Consider the following 23,902-nt stretch of genomic DNA (forward strand, 5'->3'; position numbering starts at 1 on the left):
TTCGCACTACCTTAAGTTTTACCCTGATTAATATTCTCCCTCTCTCCGTGATTTGAGTGAGCCTTTGGTTAATGAACTTTTAACAGAAGTCTGTGTAAATGTGTAATTAGGATGTTTAAGATTTTAAAGCGATAGCAAAGTAAACGCGTTACGCCATTTTTCATGCTACACTTCTTTGTTAAAAAAAAGTAGAACAGCTGTAATTTCTACTGGGCCGAACCTTGAACACCCTCCACCATTTGAAACGAATTTGTCCATTTTCCAAAAAATAAAATCCGTTAAAAATTCTGTCCAAATCTTAAAAATACCGGTCTAGGGTCTATACTTGCATAGTCAACTTTTGTCATAAGCCATTACAATATTCCAATGCGAATCTTGAAAAAAAAAAACAACCGTTGTATGTGGGATACACGATATCGTGGATCTATACAGATTTTTCTCTTCCAGGGAGTAAAGGGCTTGGAAAGAACTTCTAGTATGGATTTTCAGACAATTCCATTGGAAAATGTGGCAAAATCATCGAAATACCGAATATCGGTTGGTACCGTTGTATGGGGGCTATGCGATATCGTGGACCTATATAGATAATTCATTTTCAGGGTATAAAGTACTCACAAAGAACTCCTTGTGTAGAATTTCAAAAAATTCCATTGAAAAATATGGCTAAAATCATCAAAATACCGAATACCGGGGGGTGGGGGGTCGTTATATGGAGGCTATACGATATCGTGGAAATGCCTCACATGCGTAATATGCACTCCACAACAATGATATTTGATACAGGTCATCAGATACTGCTGGAAAATACCTCTGCCAAATTTTATTGAGATCACTTCCGATTTTTATATAGCATCAGAGATGGAAGTCCTTATTCTATTCTGCGACATACGACAAGGTAAATAACCGAAAATAATGAAAGAGATGGATATTATTACTTGAAATGACTTCATTTTACCATGGGTAAAATGATGAAAGTAAAGTCATTTCAAATAAAAAAAAAAACTTTAGTAAACACTTTTTCATAAAAAAGCCTAAAGGAGAGAATACATAGAAATATTTTTTGTCTGGCTTACGATATAGGCTTCGTAGACGAACAAAGGAGTTTTAGATTGACTTGCCATCTACATATGATTGCATGACTTTACCTCCTTAATTCTATCATCGTTTTTTTTTTTTGTGAGTCTTCCCTTTGAACATTATTCAAATATTTGTAGATTTGTATTTGCACAGATTGTTACATTGTATGGGATCTATGGTGCTTCAAGTGTATAAGCGGGATTTACCTTTTTTAATTTAAATCTTAATACAGTTTTTACCCAGTTATCTATGTAAATTACTAACAACTATCATGTCTTTCCAAAACATTCAATAGAATATAATAATAATATTGTATCCACTTCAAACAGCTCATCAAACTATAAGAGCTGAAAAACCAATCACCACACGTGTTTTTTCAATTCAAATGCATTTGAAACGGTGGCCCAGGGAATTAAATCGAATGAAAACACCATCAAATCCACTTGTAAAAACGTGTTACATTCAAAGCGTTTGCAACGGAAATACATGTGACTGCATCATTTTAAAATTTGTTCAATTACTGCCATAACAATTCGAAAAGGCTGTTGAATATAATTTATGCGAAAACGTAATCGAACACTCGAGGCAGCAAATTGAATATTAAATCGACAGTCATTGTGAAAAAAAAAAAACAGAAAAACTGTTTAAAAACAATTGTTCATTTACCTCATAAAATGTAATTCACCGGTTAATGCGGTTCTAATGAAGAACGTTTGTTACAAAATTCAAATAGCCTATAGTGAAGTTCACTTAAGGTTGAATAGACTTTCCGTTGCTTTACATTCGATATTTTTACATGTCAATATTTTGAGAGAGATAGAGAGTAAATTTTGATTTTTACGTTGAAGACCTCACAGGACTCCCTCGGATGTCAAATAAGGGGCCAAGGGCCCTTATTTTAAATCTGAATATTTTAATGAAGGGAGAGCGTTCAACCTATAGTCTGGAGCATAGGGAGTTAACAGACTAAGGTAAACCGGCAACAGTAAATATCAGCAGGTTATTCAATAAAGTGTATTCGTATACACAGCGCAGAGATGCAGAGTTCAATAAGCTAAAACTAAAAGTACCGCTGTCAACTATTCCTACGTTCTAAGAGATCAAGATCGATTTTGTACGACATGCAAGGGTTCAGATCATTGCATTCTATTGTATAATTTGTGATATTCACTGCGATCGAAGGGGATTGTATAGTTTATTATAAGATTTGCTATAGTTAAGTTAAGTGGTAGGTAATTCCGAGTACAACGAGATGCCATTTGGCAAATATTGAAAACTGAGCTCGGGGTAAAGCCATTGAAATTCTAAAAAGTGCAAGAACTTACACCGCAACAGTAAGAAAATAGACTCAAAAGAGCTAAACAGTTGCTTCGCTTGGCCGAAAGTGGTGAACAGCCGATTTGGGGTTTCTTCGATGAGAAAACATTCGTTGTCCAGCAGTTTGTAAACAAAAAACGATCGTGTTCACTTGCCAAAGAGGTCAGCTGAAAATGTGCACCTCCCGTTGGCCACCAGAACTCAAGCGCGGGCCATGGTGATAGTGTGGGCTGCCATAACAGCCGATGATAGCTCTTCGCTCGTATTAATCGACCGTGGCATCACAATAAATGTCGAATATTATCGCGAAAAAATTCTGGAGGATTATTAAAGCCATTTTGGCCGCAGACCTTGGGCATTCCAACAGGGCTCAGCACCATCACATTCAGCACGCACCGCCCAAGAATGGTAACAAAATGAGGTTCCTCGCTTCATTTACAGCGCACAATGACCACCAAAATCTCCGGATACGAATCCGTTGGACTATTGTGTCTGGAGTATTTTGGAAAGCAAGGTTGGCACTAAAAAATACCAAAGTGTCGATCTCACCTCAAGCAAACGCTTCGCCGGGAATGGCCCAAAATACCGCAGAGCAACATTCGGGCAGAGTGTGACGGTTTCATTGGCCGTTTGAAGGCCATAATTCGTGCCTAAGGTGTCCAATTGGAACAAATCTAAACTTATTCAAAAATTTGATGATATTTCCGACATTTTTTGCTTTATTTCAATAAAATTAAAAGAAATATGGCGTTTGATTTTGTTGCATTTTTACCTCACCCTATATACCTGCTATGTCGAACCAGCTAAATTAAGAAAATAGAAAAATGTCCGTCCTAGTTTAAAGTAATTTTACGAACTTCAAATACGATATTTAAGAAAATCGATAAAAACTATCGCTAAAGAGAACAAACTATCGTCTATCGGGGGGATATCGTGGACCTACATGGACAATTCTATTCCAGGGGATAAAGTACTCAGGAGGAACTCTTTGGTTTATTTTCAGACAATTCCACTGAAAATTTTGGCTACAATCATAAAAAACCGAATATAGGAGGGTACCGATATATGTGGCCTATAAGAAGACCTGAACCTGCGTAGATAATCTTCTCTCATAGGCTGTAGTATCCATTGCAAACTGTAAATACGAAATTTGAAACAATTTCGGTGAAGAATGTTCCTAAAATCATTAAAATACTGAATATAGGGAGATACCGTTTTATGGGCGATATACGATATCGTGGACCTATAAAGACAATACTGTATGGGGGTAAAGCACTCGAAAGGAGCGCCATTTGCGGATTTTAAGGCAATTTCATTTAAATTTGACTACAATCATCAAAATATCGAATGTCAGGAATTACCTTTATATGGAGCTATACGATATCGTGGACCGATATAGCCCATCTTCGATCTTGACCTGCCTGCAGACAAAAGACTGATCTGTGCCAAATTTTAGCTTGCTATCTTTATTTGTTTTGATCCCAGCATTATTACAACAGACGGACGGACGGATAGGGTTAATTCGTCATAGAATTTTACCCTGATATATTCTTGATCAGGGTAAACTTCTAAGATTAGCTTATACTTTGTTATGTCTAAAATCATTATTTCGTTGCGTTACAAACGAAATGACCAACTTAATATACCCTCCCTACTATGCATGGTGGAGGGTATAAAAAGTCCCCGTTTCACTAAACCTAACTCATTAATGTTCAGCAAAAATTCCATTAAATTATAGCAAACTACACTCACAATCACATACATATGTCTAAATATTTTAAGTATTCTAAAAAATTATATTCCACGGTTCAGTTCGGGTCAATTAAAATGCAATTTATTATTGAGTATTTTAGAAATATTGACATGGTGAATTAACAAAACAGTATCGTAGAAAATGAAATATTCTATTGGATTTCAGTGATTCCAAATCCTTACATACCTCAAATTAATTCTCAAATATTTCAAAAAAAAATCCTTATGTGGTAAAATTCTCCAATGTAAACATACTATAATCTACAATTTTATGAGTTTTAAATTCCTCCATTTTGTGACTCAATAAAAATGATAATTATATGAAATTCTTTCTGAATCTACAATTAGCGTTGCTTTCCATCCAGAAAACCTCTCAGCAATCTGTTTATTCATTCATTTGTGATCATTTGGAGTAATACCCTTTGAAGTGTACCAATATGTTAATTTTTGTTTTTATGTCATTTACTCAAAAATCTTCCAGAATTTTTAAAGCCAGATGAAGGTATTTAAGCAATGTTTAAAATTTTTTTGGTTAAATTGTAAACAAAAAGTGCCAAAGAAAATAAATAAATCAAGTTAGACTTTTGTTTGTCATATACCTGGGACAACAAAAACACCCCAAAAAAAAAAACAAACAAAACAAAAACAATCAATGCTGACAACGCATTTGAACTTGACATATGAATGAGACAAAAAATAAAAGTAAAACACAAAAGCCAAACTCAAATTGTTCACAAAAACAACATCATTCACAACACATCTCACAAAGTTCATAAATTATTTGCCGTCAAAATGCCAAACGAGTTTTAATCGCACAAAAAAAAACACAAACAAAAATTTTAAAACAACAAACCCAAAGCAAAGGTTATTTCCTTTCATCCAACCTAGCGAAAAATAACAACTAAATCGCTTAAAAAAATAAAGTTCATTATCAGGGAGTCACTCCCTCCACTTACGGAGAGGGTGAGAGAGACATGTATGGACTAATGATGTGTTGTCTTGGTTTCCACTAAAAAATATTCAACAACAATTATGGAAGATGTTAATTGATGCTGCTACAGATATGAGATATGAATATTAAAAAGGTTCACCACCATTTCAGGTGATTTTTGACACCAATTTTGTCAAGGCTAAAATGATCGGTGGAAGACCTGTAGGAAGTTTTGAATCCATACAAGACGTGCAAAAAATTAAGATAAGCATCTCTTATCGCATGTTAAAAATAGGTTTACATACAACATTTCTACACAAGTTAACCCTAATAATTGACAAATTACAATAATTTTGACTAAATAAAACATACAGGGTGAGATAAAAAAAATTGTAAGAAACTCAAACACCATAATTTTAACATTTTTATACCCTCCACCATACTATGGAGGGTATATTAATTTTGTCATTCCGTTTGTAACTCCTCGAAATATTCATGTCAGACCCAACAAAGTATATATATTCTTGATCAGCGTAAAATTCTAAGACGATTTAGCCATGTCCGTCTGTCTGTCTGTGTGTCTGTCTGTCCGTCTGTCTGTCTGTCTGTCTGTCTGTCTGTTGTAATCACGCTATCTTTCGAACAAATTGAGATAGAAGGCTAAAATTTTGCACACATGTATTTTTTCCCGGTAGGCAGGTTAAGTTCGTAAATGGGCCATGTAGGTCCAAGTTATCATATAGCCCCCATATAACGGTACCTCCCGATATTCGGTATTTTGATGATTTTAGCGACATTATTCACCGGAATTATTTCAAATTTGGCATTTGAAGTTTGTAATGGATGCTACAGCCTAAGACAGAAACTTATCTGTGCAGGTCCACGTCTTCCTGTAGCCCCCATATAACGGTACCCCCGATATTCGGTTTTTTGATGATTTTAGCGACATTGTTTACCGAAATCGTTTCAAATTTGGTATTTGAAGTTCGTAATGGATACTACATCCTAAACCAAAAAATGAGCCATGTAGGTCCACTTCCTATTAGGAGGTTTAAATCAAACTTCTTTACGAAATATTTGACTAGTATATTTTTTATTTTATACATTTTTAACATTTTCAATAGTGTTAATATTTAATATGTTTAAAATTTCTTATATTAGGACCTACATGGCTCATTTTTTGGTTTAGGATGTAGTATCCATCCACTTCTTCATATAGCCCCCATATAACGGTACCCCCCGATATTCGGTATTTTGATGATTTTAGCGACATTGTTTACCGGAATCGTTTCAAATTTGGTATTTGAAGTTCGTAATGGATACTTCATCCAAAGTCAAAGAATGAGCCATGTAGGTCCACGTCTTCATATAGCCCCCATATAACGGTACCCCCCGATATTCGGTATTTTAATGATTTTAGCGACATTATTTACAGGGATTGTTTCAAATTTCGTATGTGAAGTTCGTAATGGATACTTCAGCCCATGCCAGAAAATTGTCTGTGCAGGTCCACGTCTTCGTATAGCCCCCATATAACGGTACCCCCCATATTCGGTATTTTGACGATTTTAGCTACATTATAAACAGATTTTTCTTCAAGTTTCGCATTTAAATATTGTAATAATTTGTGACAAAAGTTGCCTATGCAGGCCCACGTCGTCGTATAAGCATTCGGTATTTTTAAGATTTTAACAGAATTTTTAACGGTTTTTTTTTTGGAAATTGCCAAATTTGTACCAAATGGTGGAGGGTATTAAAAGTTCGGCCCGGCCGAACTTACAGCTTTTTTACTTGTTATACCCTACAACACTATGTGTTGGGGGTATTATAAGTTTGATTGGGCCAAAAATTATGTAACACCTCGAAATATTGATTTCCCACATAGGAAAGTATATATGGATCTTCCTAGCTCGCCGAGCTGAGTCGATCTAGCTATGTATGTCCGTCCGTCCGTCTGTCCATGTTAATTTGTAATCACTCTACAGGTCGCAATTATAGCCCGATCTTCACGAAATTTAAAATGTAGGTGGGGTTAATGTCAGAATAGAACCCTATTTCTTTTGGAGATGATCGCCAAATGTTTAGGTGTTGAAATGGACCAAATACTGAAAAATGTCGGATTTTGCAGTAGCTATACAGGTCGCAATTATAGACCAATCGACGCGGAATTTCGCATGTAGCCAAAGTTTAGGGCGGGGAAGAAGCCTACTAATTTGAGTGGTCATCGGATAATATTTAGCGGCTAAAATAGACCATATCTTTTTTGTTGAAAAAATTCAAAACTTTTCATTAAACCGCGAATTTAAATCCCGGCGAAATCACAAAGCCATGACAAGGTTACTTCTGATCTTTACATTGATGTTAACATCCAAGAAATCAGATATATAGCAAAATTTGTGCGATATATATGTTTATCAAAGAAGATATGCTTGAAAAATCTCTTATATGTCGAGAACGGCTGAACTGATTTCGACAGTTCTCATTAATTCAGAATGGCCTCTTGGCAGGAAAGAAAACACGTCTAAAAAAATCGCATAAAAATATCTCTCTAAAGATGAAAATATTGATTTTGTAAAATTTTCTCATATTTTTTCATTTTTTGTCATATTTTTGGCATATTTTCATTTTGAATTAAACATTTGGTAATATTTCTACAGCTAACAAAACTAAGTAGTTAGGATATCAGGATATGATATACAGATCGCATTTATGACCCGATCCTTACGAAATTTTGCATGGGGATAAAATGAGGGTCAGAATAGAAGCCTACTTTTTTTGGAGATGATCGCCATATATTTAGCGGTTGAAATGGACCAACAAAACTGCAAAATGGTCAGCAGGTCGTAATTATCGCCCGATCCTCACGTACATTTGAATGGGGGTTACCGGTCATTGCAAAAGCCAAGCAGTTTTGGATGGCCATCCAAAAATATTCAATGTGTGAAATAGTTTGCCAACTTTTGTAGACAAAATACGAAAATGTCCATTCCAGTGACTTTTTGGAGAATTCACAAATACAGGAAAGACGCACTTCTGACTTTTTTTAACGCTGATTTCGTTGAAGAATGTAGTCAAATGTCTGTATCTCATATAGATGCGTTTTAGTCAAAAACCAATAATAAATGTTAATCTTTTGCCACTTCTGAGAAATATTGGTTCCAGATCTAGGAAGACCATTTAAGTGCAACATCTACAAATAAATTGGAAATGAGGAAATTAGTTTAAGTTGCTATTATTCGAAAATTAGAGAACGAAACCTGATGGTTTTCTTTTATAATTTGTCACAATATCTTGTGGAATTCTTTCGAGTATCTCGCCTATGTAAACTGTATCGTTTATTATAGTGTTGTAGGGTATTCAACGGTCGGCCCCGCTCGACTGTAGCCTTTGCTTACTTGTTTTTCAAATTTTATTGAATGAAAACATACAAGTAAAAAAACATTAATTTCGGCCGGGCCAAACTTTTAATACCCTCCACCTTAGGGTAAAGTTCCCTTTAGAATTAGAATCCATTATGACCCACGTATACCAATTTTTAGACATATTCCTGGGGAAAATGTGCCAAAAATCATCAAAATACCGAATATCGGGACATACGGCTATATAGGGCTATACAAAAACGTGGACCTATACTTACAGTGTTTCGCCAAAGGAGCTAGAACCCATTAAGACCAACAAATACCAATTTCTAGACAAATCCGCTAAGAAATGTGGCAAAAACCATTAAAATGCCGAATATCGGGAGGTACCTTTATATGGGGGCTATACCAAATCGTGGACCTATACATGCAATGTTTCGCCAAAGGAGCTAGAACCCATTATGAACTACAAATACCAATTTTCAGACAAATCCGTGAAAAAATGTGGCATAAATCATCAAAATACCGAATATCGGGAGGTACCGTTATATGCGGGTTGTACCAGAACATGGACCGATATATCTCATTTTCAATACCAACCATCCTAAACACAATACAAATTCCTCTGCTAAATTTTGGCGCTCTACGTCAAATAATGGGGGCTGTATCGTGAATTCAACAGACAGACGGACATCGTTAAATCGACTTAGAATTTTATACTGATTATGAATATATATACTTTATGGGGTCTACGACGAATATTTAAGGATGTTACAAACGGAATGACAAAGTATATACCCAAGGTGGAGGGTATAAAAATGTCGGATCAAATTTTAGAATAACTTTAGATTTGTTCGAATTGGTCACCTTTGGCACGAATTATGGCCTTTAAACGGCTAACGGTATTTTGGCTCATTCCCGGCGAAGCGCTTGCTTGAGGTGATCGACACTTTGGTATTTTTTAGTGCCTTCCTTGGTTTCCTGTTGAAATGTCCAAGGTCTGCGGACAAAATGTTTGCGTGCCCAAGGCTTTAATACACCCTCCAGAATATTTTCGCGATAATATTCGGCATTTATTCTGATGCGGAGCGGAGAGCGACCATCGGTTGTTATGGCGGCCCACACACCATCACCCTGTATGTTCACTTTCATCATGGGTTTCGTGGCATCTGTCCAAAAAATTATCTTTCCTCATATTTTTAATGACAGGATGTGTGGTATTTGGGGCATAGTATTGCTAATGTGATCCATATGATCGGTTTTTAAAGTCAATATGTAATTTTGTATAGAATCGGTTAAGGCTTTTTTAAGGAAATACCGCTGAAGCTTGTCTACTTCTTCAAACCAGCCAAAAATCCCATAGTTGTGCTTCGTAAGACTGCAGTGTTCTGCAAATGCTCTCAAAGATTTTCTATTTCTCCACCAATTAAATTTGAGGAATCCTTTCAATAGAATTCTTCCCTATTGATTTTATCTAAATCTTCGTCTTGATGTTTCTATTTTCGACGAAATATAAGTATATTTTGGAGTTTTTTACATTATACTTAAATAAAATACCTTCAGTCGAGAGGTTTTTCACCAAAATACGCATTCTGAGCAAATCGATAGGGAAACATAGGTATTTGATACATTTACACTGAAATACAGAGATGCATTTTTCCTAGTTCTTGGAAGTTAAATTCTAAACATTCTAAACACATAATCGGAGACACAACAGTCCAGTCCTTTATGAGTTGGTGTATTTACTTTGGTCTCAAAATTGTCGGCAAATTACCAACTATTTCCGTGTCTTGTTTCAGATATAATTAAACAATTTTTTTCCTAAATATTTAATGACAATAACAATTAGCGAAGAAAGCCAGCCACTTAAGTATGTCATTTTTGTTGTAATAACTTACCGTAAAAAGTAAATATTGTTCACAACATGAAGTAGAGTGGAACGAACCACTCATACAAGCTGCAAGTGGTATGACGTTGGTGTGCGAATTAGTCTTGCAATGAATTGCAATTAATATTTGTCGGATTGCATAGAGAGGGCATTTGCAATCAGCATTCTGTGCATTCAACATTGCAGTGTTAGACTCGAAGAAAAATGTTGGGAAGCAATGTTGTCTCAATAATTATAACACTGGGCCTCAATTCTCGTTCTGAAAAAATGTGAAGGGAAAAGTTAAATGAAAAATCTTATAAAGAAAATATTTATCATTTCATGTTTTCATCGAACAAGAATCCGAGTTATAATCACATACATTCAAGATATATCCAAATTTATCTTATAATACCATGGCTCAATCAGAAAGGTTGCTCAACATCAAGAAACTAGGAAAAATTCAACTCTGTACAGGAGTCTTATATTGTCAAATAGACTTTTAAATATGCAGTAATTGGTTTTGTTTATTTTACATTTTTTTTTTTTTTTTACAAAATGCTTACATTGGGGAAGACCTCGAAACATGAATGGAATGTTGGGGTTATTCCACAAAATTGGATATAAGATAGTAATACAGATTTATTTAAAAAAATGTAAAATTTGTTGCCCATTAGCGTCGAAAATGTGCATTTCTCCTGCAATTGAATTTAAAATAGTTTCAAATTATTTTATTTTTTATATTCAAAACAATACACACATATATAGAAACTGTGTTTATGGTTTGACAGAACAGCAAAAAAAATAAGAAATTAATTGTATTTGGGAGGTAACTTTATTCTACCTTCTTTAGTTATGTCTATTCCAGCGAATTTTAATTGCCAATTTCATTGAACATACGTCAAATAAATCTTCATAAAGGAGCCTTAAGGTGAGAATACATAAAAAGCTTTTTTTGACTGGCCTAAGTCATCGGCTGACTTTGCCTTTATCAAGAAGCCAGCCGCTTTATCAAGACGCCACCAGCAAAAAAAATATTTTATGTATTCTTACCTTAAGGCATGTTTCCCCATGTGAGGCTACATAAGCAGCCTAGGCACATTATTGTTCTGGCATCTCTTTATGATATGTCACAAAATATACCATGCGAAGACATCAACGTGCTTATGTACCGACACCTTAAGAGTTTTTATCCGGATTAACTAAATTAAATCCGGATTAATTAAGTTAAGAGTTTAAATTCATTTCAAATAAGCATACCTAACTCTGCATTTTCTTCAAGTTACCTTGTCAAATTAGGTTTCCATCTCTGATTTGTGTATTTACAGTGGATTTATAAATATCCAGAATGAGATGAAAGAACTGCAATCAACTTCAGATTGCTGTCAATTCTAAGCCACTCGTCCGACAGCTGTTAAAATTACTCCAGTAACGCCTAATTGTATTATTTACAATTTTCCAGAAAAAAAGTTATTCGTGATGGAATTCAAGCGTGATAGTTTGATTTCTTTATATTTGGCTGGAAAACCACGAAAGTGGCTATCGTTAGAGCACTCCACCATTTAAATGTGAATAAATCTTTAGTGTCTCGTACCATTGCTCGTTACCGTGATACTGGTAGCGTAGCCCGACGTCAAGGAAGTGGACGGAAGAAAACAGCAACATCAGCAGAAATGGTTCGAAAAATAAAGAAGCGACTTGATCGAAACCCGCGTCGCAGTGGCCGAAAAATGGCTCGTGAGCTGAACATATCGCAATATTCCATTCGGCAAATATTGTAAAATGAGCTCAGGGTAATTCCATTGAGATTCCAAAAAGTTCAAGAACTTACACCGCAACAGAAGAAAAATAGACTGAAAAGAGTTAAAGGGTTGCTTCGCTTGGCCGAAAGTGGTGAACTGCGAATTTGATTTTCTCCGATGAGCAAATATTCGTTGTTCAGCAGTTTGTAAACAAACAAAATTATCGTGTTTACTTGCCAAAGAGGTCAGCTGAAAATGTACACCTTCGGTTGGCCACCAGAACGCAAGCACCGGTCATGATGATGATGTGGGCCGCCATAATAGCCGATTGTCGCTCTCCGCTCGTATTAATCGACCATGGCATTAGAATAAATGCCGAATATTATAGCGAAAATATTCTGGAGGTTGTATTAAAGCCTTGGGGACGCAAAAATTTTGGCCGCAGACCTGGCACATTCCAACAGGACTCAGCACCATCGCACTCAGCACCAATAATAGTTACAAAATGAGGTTCCTCGCTTAATTTCCAGTGCACAATAGCCACCGAAATCTCCGTATACCAATTCGTTGGACTATTGTGTATGGAGTATTTAGAGAAGCAAGGTTAGCACTAAAAAATACCAGCGCTTCGCCGGAAATGGGCCAAAATACCGCAGAGCAACATTCCAGCATCGTGTGACGGTTTCATTGACCGTTTGAAGGCCATAATTTCTGCCAAAGTTGACCAATTCGAACAAATCTAAACTCATTCTAAAATGTGATGCTATTTCCGAATTTTTTTTGCTTTCATTCAATAAAATTTAAAAAAAAAAATGCGAAGACTTCAAGCTGCTTATGTGCCGACACCTTTAGAGCTTCTATCCGGGTTAATCGTGGTAAAATTAAGAGGGTAAAGTCATTTCAAATAAGCATACCTATCTCTAAATTTTCTGTAAATAATCTTGTCAAAATTGCGAAGTTATGTTTGCATAACTTTACCTTCTTGATTATACCAAGGTGTTAACCTTCTCCTTTAAAACGTAAACTTACTTTTAAAGTGAGAACACATAAAACCAGTTTTTTTATTAGGTTAAGTCATCGGTAGGATTCTTCGTAAAAGGACAAAGAAACGCAGGGTGAACAAGTACAAGTACAGTATGTCTAGGCGCCTAACTCACGTCTTTTGGAAACGCATGGGAAATACCAGAACACCCTCACCAACAAGTTTTTCCGTCTTTCAACTTTTCCGACCCTACAAAAGTTTCTTTGCCACACCCTGTATTTCATACCATTTTAAGTTGCAAGAACATTAAAAAATGAAATGCCTTTTCGCATTCTCCCAAACAGGCATTGCTTGGAAAATTTGATTGCATTTGGCGTCATGACAGATGCCAACTGTCATTCGATTAGTCACGTAATTGATACCAGAGCCGGCACATGCCATTTGTTTGTACAAATATGCCAATAAAACAAAACGTCAATTCAAAGACAACTAAACAAGTTTCTGATTTTTATTTATAAATATAGGTTCGAATTATTTTATGGGAATTCCAGAGAAATTATTTTATTTTATAATTTTTCCCAAGATATTAAGGTCAGAAGTCCAATGCAGTACTCTCAGTTGAATCATTTTAATTGTTTGTCTATCTGGTTCTAATATTGCAGTCATTAAATTGAGGTTAAAGGTCTAAGGTATGTAGTTCTGGGAATTAACTATGAAAATAATATCTAAGTTTTCAATAGCAGTCTTTCTTGCAACAAGTTGCAATATTTATTTGCTTGTAATTTTTTATAGTAGAATTAAGAAGGTAGAGTCATGCGATCATATTTTTTGAAAATTATTCATTTGAAATCCATTAAAGATACACAAATCAAAGATGGTGTCCTGTTTTCTATGCAGCGAAATTTGCCAAAGTAAATTTCAGGTTATTCTGACTTAAATAGTAAGTAAAAAACATTAAAGGGCTAAGTACATAAGAAGCTTGAAGTCATGGCTAGGCATATTAATGTCAAATTATATTGGAAAACGACGGCTGGATTTTAGTGCGGCTCTGTAATCCCTTTGTGAAATGTCACAAAATATGCCTAGCCATGACTTCAAGCTTCTTATATACTTAGCCCTTAAGTTCGGCCGAGCCTAACCGAGCCTAATTGAACAATTACCTCCACCATTGGAAAGAAAACATTTTTATTATTGCAAAATGGTCAGGCTTAATCCCTTTATTGTTGTTTTTATACTAACAACATGTTTATTAATGGAGAACGTAACGTTTACCAGAACGTAATGTTTACCAGGGGGTAAGGCAGGGTTCCCTTGTTTTTTGTCTGGGATATTCTCCCCAGAAGTTGTTTTAAAAATAACTTCTATGACAAAAAAAATTAAGTTCGCCATTCCGTTTGTAACTCATCGAAATAATCATTTTAGACCCAACAAAGTATATATATTCTTGATCAGCGTAAAATTCTAAGACGATTTAGCCATGTCCGTCCGTCTGTTGTAATCACGCTACAGTCTAAACGAATTAAGATAGGAAGCTAAAATTTTGCACAGATCTCTCTTTTGTCTGCAGGCAGGTTAAGTTCGAAGATGGGCTATATCGGTCCACGATATCGTATAGCCCCCATATAACGTTACCACCGATATTCGGTATTTTGATGATGTTAGCCACATTTTTCGATGGAATTGTCTGAAAATGCACACAAGTAATTCCTTGTGGGTACTTTATACCTCGGCAGAGAATTATCTATATAGGTCCACAATATCGTATAGCCCCCATATAACGGTGCCCCCACAGTATTCGGTATTTTGATGATTTTAGCCACATTTTTCAATGGAACTGTCTGAAATTCCACAAAAGGAGTCCCTTGTGGGCATTTTCAGAGAGAATTGTCTATACAGGTCCACGATCTCGTATAGCCCCCATATAACGTTACCCCCGATATTCGGTATTTTGATGATTTTACCCACATTTTTCATCGGAATTGTCTGAAAATCCACACAAGGAGTTCCTTGTGGGTACTTTATACCTCGTCAGAGAATTATCTATATAGGTCACCGATCTCGTATAGCCCCCATATAACGGTACCCCCGATATTCGGTATTTTGATGTTTTTAGACACATTTTTCCACGGAATGGTCACAAGGGGTTCTTTGTGAGCACTTTACCTCCCGACAGAGAATTCTCTATATAGGTTAACGATAACGTATAGCTCCCATATAACGGTACCCCGCGATATTCGGTATTTTGATGATTTTAGCCAGATTTTAGCCATGTATTTTTGTAAACAAAATGCAGGTCGCATTTATTATCCAATTAAGATTAAATTTTCCAAACAATATTTGTTTGCCCCAAGGACGAACCCTATTGAAATTGGCGATAATCGGTTAAAATTTAGATATAGCTCCCATATATATATATCTAACCGCTTTCTAGTCAATTATGATCCAAATTGCCAATATTATCCAAAATGACCTGCATTTTGGCACATCCGACGGAATTCAGTCTAGAAGCAAGTACATCAAATTTGGTGAAAATCGGTTGAGATATAGCTATAGCTCCCGTATATATGTTTCATCCGATTTGGTTTTTTAAGTCCCTCACATTCGTAATATGCACTCTACAAGAATGTTATTTGATACTAGATATCAAATACAGCCCAGAAATACATCTGCCCAATTTTACCAATATCGGTTCAGGCTTGGTATAGCTCCCATATATATCTTCAACCGATATCGTGTTATTTGTTCACCAAATGACCAATATCAGTCGAAAGGTCCTCAATTTTGGTACATCCGACCAAATTCAGTCTATAAGCAGGTACATCGAATTCTGAAAAAAAAATCGGATCAGATATAGCTATAGCTCCCATAGGATGAAACCCGATTTGTAACTCTAATTCGTAATATGTACTCCACGAGAATAATGTTTGGCATCAGAAAGCACATACAGTCCAGAAATGCCTCTGCTTAGTTGTATCAAGATCGGTTCAGATTTGGATATAGCTCCCCCATATATCTTCAACCGATTTCGGGTTGATTGTGGATATATATCAGTGCAAATGACCTGAATTTGGTGAAAATCGGCTATAGCTCCCATATATATGTTTCATCCGATATAGTGTTTAAGTCCCTCACATTCGTAATATACACTCCAGAAGAATGATATTGCGTACCAGATATCTTATAGAGCTCGGAATTACCTTTGATGAATTTTATCGGTTTAGATTTGAAAATAACTCCCATATATATCCTTAATCCGATTTCAGGTTTATTGTGCAAATAGGTTTAGTGATGTAGGACATCATATAAGCGGTCCGCCCGACTTTTGTCTTTTCCTTACTGGTTTTATATTCTTGCAGTTCTGAAACGGAGCTAATATTTTTTAATTAATTCGCCTCCTGTGTGACCAGTTCATAAACCTTGATCCCAATCATATAACTTATTTTAATCACTTCAGTTAACACATGTTCTATATTTATAACCAATCTAACACGCTTCAAATTCTGCAATAATATATTTCTTTTGTTTTAATTTAATTGTCATTCGATCGCTAATTTTTTTTAACTCGTCAAACATGTCAATGCAAATAACTTCAACAAATTAAAAATAATTTTGAAATGTTTTTCTTCTTGAGAGTAATTGTCACAAAACGTTTGCCATTAAAATTGTTGCCACAAAATAATGAAGAATTCTTTAGATAATCCCAACAATAACAATAATACAGAATTAACAACAAAACAAAAAGTAAGTAGAATTCTGAGTACTTATGTGCATAACTACACGTGGCTGAATAAGCGTTTTTTTCGCGTTTAAGTTAATATTTTTCACAATAGGTTTTGGCGCAGCATTAATCATTTTCGTATTTATAAGTCTAACACAAAAGCAGCACACGGAAGAGTCTTGAAAATCTCGGTCATTCGCATTTTCAAAGTCAGGCAGACAGACAGACAGCGATAATAGCAATAATGTCTGAACCAAATGAAACAAAGAAACCGGCAACAAAACCTGCATTGTCATCGGATTCGGACGTGTTTGTCAGTGCCATCTCAGATACAGCAGACTCTTCAAGCTCTCAACCTCATGTATGTAGCGATGAAATATCTTCAAGACCAGAAGATTTCAAAGAAACGGCAAAAGATGTGTTTTTGAGTCCGCTGTCCGACACAGACAGTTCCACAAATTCCACTCAAGCTGTTATAAGCTTACAAAATGTAAAAGAACCAATTGAGGGAACCTCTAACCAAAACCTTCCAACCACCACCCAGGAACAAGCCATACAAACCCAGGAAATTTCCCTAGACTCTATTATGTCAACATCTGACAATGATGAAGATCATGAAATGCCATCATCTCTCCACACTATTGTGTCCAAAAACTCTTCTCAGTCCCAAGAGAGCAACTTATCTTTGGATGTCAACGAACAATTTCATCGAAGAACAATTTATGGACATGAAGATCAAGATAATTCTTCAAATCTGCCAAAAGAGGTCGAGTTGCCTTCCCCTGTTATCTTTCCATTATCCTCACAGCAGATCTTAAATCAATACAGACGTGTCAATCTACCGCTGCGTTACAGCGTTGAATATTGCCGCATGGAACAACGATTCTCTCCGAGAACATTAGCCGAAATATACGATGATGAGCTGTTTAGTTATTATGACAAACATGGCGAATCCACGAAGATCAAAATGAATCATAAGGAGGGGGTAAAGTTGTTCGATTACTTTTAAAGCTCAAATTTACTAAATTTTAAACATGACTTCCAAACACACTAGTTGATCCCCAGTTCAGTGATTTTTAATGTCACTAGAATAGGATCGAGCATTTTTGGCCCGTTTTAGAGTGGGAGCACAATTCATTCGAAATCGAGCAGATTTTACTCTTACCGAGAACTCTTTCATACCGTTATTATGTTTGTATGTATATTTTCTCAATCAACAGCTGCAAACGAAACAAAACTAAACCCGCGCCTTTTTGTCTTTTTATACCCTCATCCATATGGCTACAGAAACGGCCAAAACGAAATAACAGTTTTAGACCCTAGGTCTCTTTGGACCAAATCCGCTCAGGACATTCGGAGTTGATCTAGCGATATCCGTCCATCTGTCTGTCTGGCTGGTGCGCACGATAACTCTCGAAATAATATTATTATCAAACTAAGATCGAGTTCAGATATGGTCAATATTGGTTCACTCCTTCTGGTACCTCCCTCACAAAATGTTGACATTTTCAATGAAATATTTTACTGCACAAAAAGAGAAAGGATAGTCCGATTTTGCTCTAACTTTACAAATCCTAATATTCTAGTTCAGGTGCGAAAATATATCGGTCTACTCCATCAAGTACCTCCCCCACAAAGGGTCAAAATTTTAAATAATTAAAACTCTTATAAAGTGTGATGTAAGAGTCCGATTGTCTTCAAATTTCACACATCCCAATATTTTTAATAACCCAAGGTCAGGTGTTAAGATGGAATATATCGGTCTACTCCTTCTGTTAGAGATCGGATCATTCCTTCTGGTACCTCCGCCACAAAGGGTTCAAATTTTGAATAATCAAAACAATCATAAAATCCGAAATTACGCTTATCAGAATATTTTTATTAACCCAAGGACTTGTGTAAAGATGGGGTATATCGGTCCATCTCTTCTGGTACATCCTCCACAAAAGGTGGGGGAATTGGCGAATTGGTCACCTTTGGCACGAATTATAGCCTTCAAACGGCCAATGAAACCGTCACACTCTGCCCAACTGTTGCTCTGCAGTACTTTGGGCCGTTATCGGCGAAGTGCTTGCTTGAGATCATCGACACTTTGGTATTTTTTAGTGCCAACCTTGCTTTCAAAAATACTCCATACACAATAGTCCAACGGGTTGGTATCCGGAGATTTTGGTGGCCATTGTGTGCTGGAAATGAAGCGAGGAGCCTCATTTTGTAATCATTCTTGGGTGGCGCGTGCTGCGTCCTGTTGGATTATCCAAGGTCTGTGGCCAAAATGTTTGCGCGCCCAAGGCTTTAATACACCTTCCAGAATATTTTAGCGATAATATTCGGCATTTATTCTGATGCCACGGTCGATTAACACGAGCGGAGAGCCACCATCGGCCGTTATGGCGGCCCACACCATCAACATGGCCGGCGCTTGAGTTCTGGTAGCCAACCGAAGGTGCACATTTTCAGCTGATAATATTCGGCATTTATTCTGATGCCACGGTCGATTAACACCATCGGCCGTTATGGCGGCCTACACCATCACCATGGCCGGCGCTTGAGTTCTGGTAGCCAACCGAAGGTGCACATTTTCAGCTGACCTCTTCGGCAAGTAAACACGATCATTTTGTTTGTTTACAAACTGCTGGACAACGAATGTTTTCTCATCGAAGAAAATCAAATCATCACTTTCGACCAAGCGAAGCAACTCTTTAGCTCGTTTAAGTCTATTTTCTTTCTGTTGCGGTGTAAGTTCTTGCACTTTTTGGAATGTCAATGGCTTTACCCCGAGCTCATTTTTCAATATTTGCCGAATGGAATATTGCGATATGTTGAGCTCACGAGCCATTTTTTGGCCACTGCGACGCGGATTTCGATCAAGTCACTTCTTTACGTTTGCGAACAACTTTGGCTGATATTACTGTTTCCTTCCGTCCACTTCCTTGACGTCGGTTATCACGGTAACGAGCGATGGTACGAGACACAAAAGATTTATTCACATTTAACTGCTGGAGTGCTCCAACGATAGCCACATGCGGTTTTCCAGCCAAATATAAAGAAATCACGCTTGAATTCCATCATTTCCAAATCCACCAAAATGCTTTTGTACGCTTTTAAACATAAAATTGGAATAATTTTAACAGCTGTCGGACGAGTGGCTTAGAAATGACAGCAATTTGAAGTTGGTTGCAGTTTTTTTCATTTCACCCTGTACAGTACAGGACACAGTGGTTCCATATAAACCTAAAGAATTTCCAAATCCTCCTGCTCATCCTCAACGTGTCTACTAACATCTTCCCATATTCTTTTTGCAGATTCTTTGTTGCTTCATTACCGGTTTGGCCATTGCTCTATTGGTTTTAACAGCATTTATGTTGACTCTGTTAGTGGAACCAATTGTTGAAATAATGAAATCAGCCAGAAGGTCGTTGAAATAAATCAAGACTACAAATCTCTTCAAATTCGCCAAGTATTCATTCATTCTGCTCAAATTATGTGGCTAATAAAAACAATGTAATTGCTTTAAATTTTATAACCATGTTAATTGAACTGGCCTTTGGCAAAAAACAAAGAACTTGTTATCTTCTCAATGACAACCTTGACACTGTTCTGAAATTATGCGTAGCCTGCAGAACAGCTGAACGTGTTTTATTATACGATTAAGGTTTTGATTCGCATCATTTAAGGTTTCGATATTTTATTAAAATTCTTAAGGGGTTTTGTTACTTATTTTTGTAAATCCTCCCTATATGACACCACTTCCCCTTTTCTCAGAAATGATAATAAACCTCATTCTCTCTTCCTTAATTGCAGGTATGTTTCCGATTGTTATATTTTATATAAACTACGGGTAAGTTATCCTGTTATCTTCATATTTAATAGCCCTATTATCCCTACAATTTGATGTAAGATAAGAGAAGCTACGTGACCACAGAACATGTTTCCCCGGATTCACCAAAACCAGAACCCGATTGACTATAATTACAGTTTGTAATAAAATGTTAACTGCCGCTGTGTGCAACATTTAGCGACAAGCGAATTCCAACAAGTTTAACAGCTAAAAAACAATCAGATGCTCTCGCTCATGTTCTAGACAACCTTGAGCCAGCTCATGTCACCAATAACAACTCTCAGTGTAAAATGTTGTTTTTTATTAGCTCCAACTGCCGATAGGTTGCAATAAAAGTTTGGCGATATCATCAACGAGTTGTCCGTTGTGTCCGAACTTTGTTGGTTGCAGAATGCATTAACCGCTTACTGGCGCGGCAGCAAATGAGTTCATTCAACTTGCAAAGAGTTGAAGGTAATCGAGTGGTATGCAAAGACTTCTTTTTTTGAAACATAACAACAGTATGGTCAATGGAAACGGCCATTCAGTTTACATGTGAAGTTATTAGGTTGGATCGTCAAATGACTACAAAAAATAAGTATTCCTGACAGTTAACCAGTAAGGAAGCGTCGGGCAGTACCGACTAAGAATTTATTTGAAGTAGATCATACCACCTATCAACATTTGGCCTAAGAGCAGTCATAGTTTGGTTTCAGAGGGAACTTATATGGGAGCCGTATCCAATTGTGAATCGATCGAACATTGCTATAGAGCACATGATATCATTTCGAGAAGGATTATTAAAAATATATATCGGAGCTGAGTTCCACAAAAGGGAAACGTACGTCCCGAAATTCACTCCAATTGGGCTGATATTTGCCATTATTTGCACAATAAACCGGAAATCGCAATAAGGATATATATGGGAGCTATTTCCAAATCTGAACCGATCTCCATAACATTTGGCAAATGTGTTTTCTATTTCAGCTCTATAAGCTCTAATCGGATGAAACATATGTATATGTGAGCTGGGGCTATATCTGAACCGATTTTCATCAAATTTGATGTACTTACTTCTAGTCTGAATTAGGTCGAAATCGGTTAAAGATATATATGGGTGTTGGGTATAAGAAGATGCTATTGCACAGTGAATAATTCCAACGTAAATTTCTCGTAAACATTATCAAGTGTTTATAGCACAGCGTTTACACGAGACAAATCAGAGTTGTATTTTTCTACCAGATACGCAATAGTTCGTTTATTATACCCTACGCCATAAATAGTATGGAGGGTATATTAAGTTCGTCATTCCGTTTGTAACTCATCGAAATAATACTTTTAGACATAACAAAGTATACATATTCTTGATCGGCGTAAAATTCTATAGCCTGTAAGGAGACCAAGTTCAAAGATGGGCTATATCGCTCCACGATATCGTATAGGCCCCATATAACGGTACCCTCCAATATTCAGCATTTTGATGATTGTAGCCAAATTGTCGAAAATCCACAAACGGAGTTCCCTCTGAATACCTTACCCCCTGGAAGAGTATTGTCTATATATGTAGGTCCACGATATTGTATATCCCCCATTTAACGGTACTTCCCTATATTCGATATTTTGATGGTTTTAACTACATTTTTCAATGGAATTGTCTACAAATTCACGTTAGAAGTTCTTTCTAAGCACTTTACCCCCCATGAAGAGAAGTGTCTATACAGGGTGAGATAAAGAAACTGCAACCAACTTCAGACTGCTTTCATTCCTAAGCCCCTCGTCCGACAGCTGTTAAAATTATTCCAGTGACAGCTTGATTATATTGTTTACAATCGCACAAAAGCATTTTGGTGAGAATTTTCCAGTAAATAAAGTAATTCGTGATGGAATTCAAGCGTGATAGTGTGATTTCTTTATATTTGGATGGAAAACCACAAGTGGCTATCGTTAGAGCACTCCAGCATTTAAATGTGAAAAAAAATCTTTTTTTTTACCGTGATACTGGTAGCGTAGCCCGAAGTCAAGGAAGTGGACGGAAGAAAACAGCAATATCAGCAGAAATGTTTCAAAAAGTAAAGAAGTGACTTGATCGAAACCCGCGTCGCAGTGGCCGAAAAAATGGCTTGTGATCTGAACATATCGCAATATTCCATTCGGCAAATAATGAAAATTGTGCTCGGGGTAAAGTCATTGAAATTCCAAAAAGTGCAAGAACCTACACCGCAACAGAAAGAAAATAGTCTCAAAAGAGCTAAAGAGTTGCTTCGCTTAGCCGAAAGTGGTGAACTGCCGAATTTTTTTTCCGAAGGGAATACATCCGTTGTCCGGCAGTTTGTAAACAAAGAAAATGGTCGGGTTTACTTGCCAAAGAGGTCAGCTGAAAATATGCACCTTCGTTGGCCACCAGAACTCAAGCGCCGGCCATGGTGAAGGTGTGGGCCGCCATAACAGCCGATGGTCGCTCTCCGCTCGTATTAATCGACCTTGGCATCAGAATAAATGCCTAATATTATCGCGAAAATATTCTGTAGGATGAACCCAAACATTTTGGCCGCAGACCTTGGACATTCCAACAGGACTCAGCACCATCGTACTCACCACGCGTTACCCAAGAATGGTTACATAATGAGATTCCTAGTTTCATTTCCAGCGCAAAATCTCCGGATACCAATCCATTGGACAATTATGTCTGGAGTATTTTGGAAAGCAAGGTTGGCACTAAAAAATACCAAAGTGTCGATCACCTCAAGCAAGCACTTCGCCGGCAATGGGCCAAAATACCGCAGAGCACCATTAGGGCAGCGTGTGCCGATTTCATTGGCCGTTTGAAGGCCATAATTCGTGCCACAGATAACCAATTCAAAAAAATCTTAACTTATTCCAAAATTTGATGCTATTTCCGACATTTTTTGCTTTCATTCAATAAAATTTCAAAAAAATGTAAAAATTATGGCATTTGACTTTGCTGTTTTTTATCTCACCCTGTATAAGTTATCATTGTCTCTGAACTTCTAATATCCCTTTTCTCGCTCTCTCTTCGCTCTTCGAATAACCACTCGACATCCTAATACATTGAACATTGGTTCTAAAAAAAACAAACAAACATCCAATTACAGCCACTGAAGTTCAGCGAAGCGATCAAAATTTATTTGAAATTATAGATAATTATACCATAAACGAACATTTTTGCAAATATCTACAAACATAAATCTGAACATGTCACGTTATCTAATCTATATATATAAAAGAAAGTTGTGTTAGTTACTACGCTTATAACTTAAGAACCGCTGGACTATTTTTAACGATTCATACAAATTCGGAATTGTCTCCTCTCCAAAAA

At 36.6% G+C, this 23,902-nt stretch overlaps 2 protein-coding genes across 3 annotated transcripts in view; both read left to right on the forward strand.

Annotated features, from left to right (window-relative positions):
- LOC101894323 (long-chain fatty acid transport protein 4) overlaps positions 1-23,902 on the forward strand; it is a 100,654-nt gene that overhangs the window by 14,622 nt on the left and 62,130 nt on the right. The window lies entirely within an intron of this gene.
- LOC109612159 (uncharacterized) lies at positions 16,599-20,451 on the forward strand. 2 transcript variants are annotated; one of them, XM_020035937.2, is made up of 3 exons: positions 16,599-16,768; positions 16,839-17,730; positions 20,051-20,451. In XM_020035937.2, the coding sequence occupies exons 2-3, from the start codon at positions 16,990-16,992 to the stop codon at positions 20,171-20,173; spliced, it is 864 nt and encodes a 287-aa protein (XP_019891496.2). In that variant the 5' UTR covers positions 16,599-16,768; positions 16,839-16,989; the 3' UTR covers positions 20,174-20,451. The 2 variants fall into 2 exon arrangements, with proteins under 2 accessions (XP_019891496.2, XP_058980884.1); XM_059124901.1 differs by having other exon boundaries at positions 16,858-17,730.

This window comes from Musca domestica, unplaced genomic scaffold (genome assembly GCF_030504385.1).
Source record: "Musca domestica strain aabys unplaced genomic scaffold, Musca_domestica.polishedcontigs.V.1.1 31, whole genome shotgun sequence".
NCBI lineage: Eukaryota > Metazoa > Arthropoda > Insecta > Diptera > Muscidae > Musca > Musca domestica.